The 5,767-nt window shown below is 35.0% G+C and overlaps 1 protein-coding gene across 11 annotated transcripts; it reads right to left on the reverse strand.

Annotated features, from left to right (window-relative positions):
• Positions 1–271: 271 nt before the first annotated feature.
• LOC140865271 (uncharacterized) lies at positions 272–4,669 on the reverse strand. Of its 11 annotated transcripts, none has more exons than XR_012144524.1 (8): positions 3,922–4,669; positions 2,399–2,453; positions 2,030–2,258; positions 1,706–1,934; positions 1,340–1,389; positions 1,157–1,244; positions 1,008–1,056; positions 272–504 (listed from the first exon to the last, which is right to left on the reverse strand). XR_012144524.1 is itself a non-coding variant. In XM_073269858.1 (7 exons), exons 4-7 carry the CDS (start codon positions 1,387–1,389, stop codon positions 389–391), a joined length of 303 nt encoding a protein of 100 aa, XP_073125959.1. In that variant the 5' UTR covers positions 1,706–1,934; positions 2,030–4,111; positions 4,425–4,669; the 3' UTR covers positions 272–388. The 11 variants fall into 11 exon arrangements, 4 of the variants coding, with proteins under 4 accessions (XP_073125959.1, XP_073125960.1, XP_073125961.1 ...); XR_012144528.1 differs by having other exon boundaries at positions 2,030–2,091; positions 2,172–2,258; positions 2,399–4,669; XR_012144527.1 differs by having other exon boundaries at positions 2,030–2,096; positions 2,172–2,258; positions 2,399–4,669.
• Between the last annotated feature and the right edge of the window lie 1,098 nt (positions 4,670–5,767).

Here is a 5,767-nt window from a genome sequence, read left to right on the forward strand (position 1 = left end):
TGGAAAAGACAACGCCTAAAAGCGTTGTTGATTGAGTAAAAGACAATGCTGAAAAAGCGTTGTTGTTTCTAGAAATAACAACGCGTAAAAAGCGTTGTAGATTGAAGCTAGGACAACGCTTTTTAAGTGTAAAAAAGCGTTGTGCTTTCTAGAGATGGCTTAAAAAAGCATTGTGCTTCGTTGTTAATTTGGGCAAAAATAACCAATAAAAAACATTTTTTTCGACTTTTTTTTGCAAATTTAAATGTCTATATAGATAACATCATTAAAATATATGAAAGTGCAAAGCCGTGGGGCAAAATATTCTCATAAAAAGTACAAGATATGTACCCAAATCACACTAAAACACATTTCATACAGAAAATCTTGGTAATATTTGTCTCAATCCTTAAGCATGAAAAAAAAATGTGATTTCCGCACGAAACAAGTGACTAAAGAAGGAACTGTCAAGGGAATTCCCACCACAGTCAGCGACGATCTCCGCCACCAGTAAAAACCAGACTTCTGAAATACGGCATTAGATAACACAGGTTAAATATATAACACAGCAAGGGAAAACGAAATTTGAAATTATTGAGAAGGTGGAAAAATCAAAGATGAGTGGCAAACAACATACTATGCGCATTTATGGAGAAAATGAATGATAGAACAGAGCCGCATATAAGCACATAAAAAAATAACTAGAGAGAATATGCTAGCATGAATCTAAAGTTAAAACATTAAAGAAAGCCACAGATAACGAGTAAATGAGTGCATTTAGTTTTCACCAAATGAAATTGAGGAAGATTCTTTTGAGATACTTCGAATATATTCAAATTCAAGCAAAGGCATTAGGTGGGCTACTATGCATAAACCTATTCGAAGAAGGAAATGCAAATCGAATGGAACGAATTTATCAGACAAATATAAAGCTCTTTCATTTAAAATTAGATATCCATCCTACATAAGTAGAATAAGAAGAGTGTCACGTCCCGAGTCCAGGATATTGTTATGGATAGCATTCTTACCATTGCCGTTTTCTTCTGATTGCACTCCATCTAGTAATTTCTCTGATCTCTAGCATTTTATCAAAAACCGAAATAAAAAATGATAACTAAGTGAAAGGCACCAAAGTAACACACATGTCAATACAAAATAATCAGGGAACAAGACAAACCAGTTGGCTCCGAACAGGATAAGGCAATACGTCACGCCTCAAACTTTGAAAATTTTCTCTCTCATTCAGACTGTCTTGGAGAACGGATCTACAAAAACTCAAGTGATTAGCTAACAAGAGAAGAAGATCAACCTATGAGGGAAGAACAACAAAAAAATGGGACAGTGGACTAAAAACTCGAACCTTTTGAATGCATACATATGAGCATCCATTAGATCAACGTGAATTTCCATCTGGATTGTTGAGAAAGGAAGAAGTGAGTTGGAAAAAGAAGAATTTCAGGAAGAACACAATTGTAATATTTGGATAATTGGATAAATATGGTTTGCTCATTTTTTCGTACAAGGATAGACGCCCGACCCTAAGCAATTGGACAAGAATTTATCTGGAAAAAAAATTAAAGAAAAGGAATTCAACTGTTCATCTCGATATATCACAGAACAAGAACTTCAATCATGTGTAAAAGGATGAAAGGGAGCCTATGGTTTTGAAAGCCCAAATACTAGCATCTCTCATATTGCATTCCTTACAAGAAATCGATAAACTTACCTGACATAGCACAAATGCATTAATATCAGCGTATTTTTAACTTTGAAAGCCGTCATTTATCTCATACTCCATATTCAGGATACTCTTTCTCCGGAAGTTGAGGAATAGTTGGACAGTAACTTGATATAGAGCCTACGGTTTTGAACAAAAGGAGTTAGTTCAACCAAAGACTTCTGGACAAGAAAGCATCGTTCCAACCAGATCTTTTCCTTATTCCAGCTGAAAAAATCTGAAGATTGACAAAAAAAAATGAAACATTAGAGATGCAAACAATGGAAATTTGACATCAGGTTAAAACTTGAAATGCGTAAAAAAAAATTTAACTGATGCTGCAAATCTTCATGCAAGGCTCTTGTTATCATTATGGGCTTCTCCATATTTTAAGACTGCACTGAGAGAAAAAGAGGCATATGAAAGATGCTCATAGAACTATCAGAAGTGAAAGTACTATATGCTCCTGCTTTACTTGTACACTCCCCCTTAGACATGATCCTCTTGAGTACTATACTTGCACACTCTCCTTACAAACTTAGACGAGCAAACTTCAATCTCCCTGTGTTTGCAGGCATGAAAGGGTCTCCATTAGTCCAGCGTTAACAAAAAATATATAAAAATACCGTGACATTACTTGACGATTTTTAGTGATATCAACAAAAAATTAATGAAATAAATGTAGCAAGCCACAAGAAATACCTGGTCCGATCAACGTTAGAAGCACTGGCCTGACCATCAAGTTGACGTTTCCAAGCTTAAATATGTTTGGACAAATGTTTAATTATTTTTATTTGTAAATAGAAGTAGAAACACATCTTCAAAAAAAATAAGCTTTAAATTCTTTTTTAAATCAAACTCGCTATAAGATAACCAATGAAAACTCTTACACCAATAATCATCCCCAGCCCCAATATAGTAGCTCTCCTACTAAGTGACATCGGTGGAAGAAAATTAGAAAAGAGACACCAATTCCTTGTACAGTATTTTTATGTAAACATGCATATAATTTTGTATTTGTATTTATAAACATAAACATATTTTTCCCTATCATATCCCATAATAGAATTTATTTATTTTAGGGAAAATTGCAAATTTAGTCTTGTATGTTTGTTATTTTGCGATTTTGATCCTCTATGTTTTCACATTTCAGTTTTAGTACTACATGTTCTGATTTTTGGCAATTTCGGTCTCTTTTATTCAAAAATGCTTACGTGGCACTGTACATGTCAGCTCCACATCAGCATTGAATTGGTGCCACGTCAGCGCCACGTCGAAAAAAGGACTAAAATTGCCAAAAAAATAAAAATAGCGGACTAAAATTGAAATATGAAAATATAAAGGACTGAAATCGCAAAGTGACAAACATACAGGACCAAAAACGCAATTTTTCCTTTATTTTATATAAATTTACTACTCGACTAAATATTTCAACCCCAGCCAAACTATACGATATGATTGTTTTCACAGTTAGACAATCCTTCATGTGTACCTTGAAAACTCTCCAAAGAATATCCACCACATTCATTTACCCAAAAAACATAACTTAATTTTTCTCTGAATTTAAAAAAATTATGTTGTTGGATTGTTCCGAGTAGTGATAAAGAACCTGAAATATGATATCAAGTTTATGTACTAAACTTGGAATCAAGTAAAAAATCTCACATGTAGTGATAAATATTATTTTCAAATACACTTCTAGATATGTTCTTAGGCCCTAATGATATCATCTCATCTCCCCAAATAACCTCGATGTAAAGCCTACTCCTTTTACAGAGAAAAGGAAAGAATAATAAAGAATGACATTGTATTCCTATGCATAAAACAAGAAGAATTAAAGAATCTAGTTAGGCAAAAATCTCTAGATTGTATAATACATGGCATTTGCCACTTTGCATTTAACTAGAAAAATACGTAAACGCGTATGAGAATGAAAGGAAATAAGATTCGAGTACCCTTCTCTTCAATGAATGTAGTGCATGTACAGAACATATCTTAAAACACTAGTTACAAATTTGCTATAATTTCTTGAATCAAATAATTCTAGCAAGAATTTTGAGGACATCATCCATTGATCAGACTCATGGGCACCTCAGAGAAAGAAATTTTTCACCAAAAACACTAAAAAAGGGAGTTTTTATTTGATCACGTGATCATGATATAGGTATATATTAAAAGAGTTCGGATATAAAAACAAAAAGGGAAGTGAAGATGAACAAACATACTCGCAAAAGCCCGAAAGCGAATAATAACTCCGAACGCACAGAGTAAGAAGGGTCCCAAGAAGCTAAAATCGCAGTCTCGTTTAACCGCGACGAATGTGAAAACAGTGAGACCGATAGTGACGACGAGTGTTAGACTAGCAGCTAGCAGCACAGCTTCACCTCTTCCTATTAATCTTTCGACCTAAAATCTCTGACCCATGAGCAAAGGAACCAACCAAAACTGTTATAAACAATCGATCCCTCAAAAACGGTCTGTGTCGCAGGGAAATCCGAACTGTTAGGCATGTAAAGCATTAAGATTTACACAAACCAGGTAATAGGATATACAAAATCAGGGCATGACCGGTGGCAAAAAATAAAGTCGCCCCAAAAAAAACTCGACTTGTTAGCAAAGATATCATTGTAGCAACTCCGAAATGCATTAAATCCCAGAATACGTCGCAAATTGAACAAAATTTCAACCTAATCCAAAAAATACGCACGCGGAAAGGGGAACGACTTACTGAGAGGAAGAACCGGAGCATAGATTTGAGGGTCCAAAAATTTGAATGGGGGGCCTTTTTTTTGCTTCCTAACGGCGTTCCTCGGTAAACAAAAACACACAATCGATTTAAATAAACAAATTTTGAGAAAGAGAAGATGAGAAATCCATGGAAAGCTGCGAAAATCATTCAAGAACAAAAAAATCGAAGGATCTTGTTCTTGAAATCTTCAATCGCTTAGCTAGGGTTCGATAAATTTTTGAGTCAATGAGTTAATTGGTGAATGGGCTTTTTTTGGGTTTTATTTCCCCTCTTTACGCTTTTAAACAAAGCGTTGTAGTAAGGTGCAAAAATAACGCTCATCCACGACGCAATGTAAAAAGTGTTGTGTTTTTGTAAATTTTAAAAAAAACAACGTTTTTCATAAAAAGCGTTGTGTTTACTTTTTTTACAACGCTTTTTACCTTATCAAGTGTGGCTTGGCATCCTTATTTGCAAATAAATAGCGAATCGCTACATGGTCCGTGTAAACAACTACTTTAGTGCCAATTAAATACGGACGAAATTTATCAAAAGCAAAAAATACTGCAAGCATCTCTTTTTCTGTAGTAGTGTAGTTTTGCTGTGCGGCATCCATGGTGCAACTCGCATAAAAGATGGCTCTAAACATCTTATCTCATCTCTGGCCTAATACAGCCCCCACTGCATAGTCACTAGCATCGCACATCAGCTCAAAGGGCACCTTCCAATCCGGTACAACCATGATGGGTGATGTGATCAACGCCTTCTTGATCTTCTCAAAGGCCTGCAAACAATCATCATCAAATATGAAAGTAGAATATTTTTCAAGCAAATTACATAGGGGTTTAGTGATTTTAGAAAAATCATTTATGAATCGTCGATAAAACCCCGCATGGCCTAAGAAACTTCTGATGTCCTTGATATTCTTTGGAGGTGGAAGCTTCTCAATTGCAACCACCTTGGCTCTATCCAACTCTAATCCATTTGATGACATTTTATGCCCAAGGACAATGCCTTCTTGAACCATAAAATGACATTTCTCCCAATTAAAAACTAAATTTTTTTCTTGGCACCTCTGTAAAATAAGAGAAAGATTATACAAGCAATGTTCAAAAGAAGAACCAAAAACTGAAAAATCATCCATAAAAACTTTCATCACATCTTCCACCATATCCGCAAAAATCGCCATCATACACCGCTGAAAAGTCATCGGTGTGTTACACAAGCCAAAGGGCATCCTCCTGAAAGCAAACGTATCATATGGACACGTAAAAGTAGTCTTCTCCTAATCCTCCGGTGCTATAGTAATTTGATTATACCCTGAATAACCATCTAAGAAACAC

Source organism: Henckelia pumila, chromosome 4 (genome assembly GCF_033568475.1).
Source record: "Henckelia pumila isolate YLH828 chromosome 4, ASM3356847v2, whole genome shotgun sequence".
NCBI classification, from domain to species: Eukaryota; Viridiplantae; Streptophyta; class Magnoliopsida; order Lamiales; family Gesneriaceae; genus Henckelia; species Henckelia pumila.

Excerpts from the sequence above, each read along its gene's own strand:
- LOC140865271 (XM_073269858.1), bottom strand. The coding sequence starts at position 1,389 with ATGGAAATTCACGTTGATCTAATGGATGCTCATATGTATGCATTCAAA. Across the intron at positions 1,245-1,339 it reads CATATGTATGCATTCAAAAG|ATCCGTTCTCCAAGACAGTC; the intron begins GTTCGAGTTTTT and ends GAGTTTTTGTAG. Across the intron at positions 505-1,007 it reads ATCAGAAGAAAACGGCAATG|AAGTCTGGTTTTTACTGGTG; the intron begins GTAAGAATGCTA and ends GCCGTATTTCAG.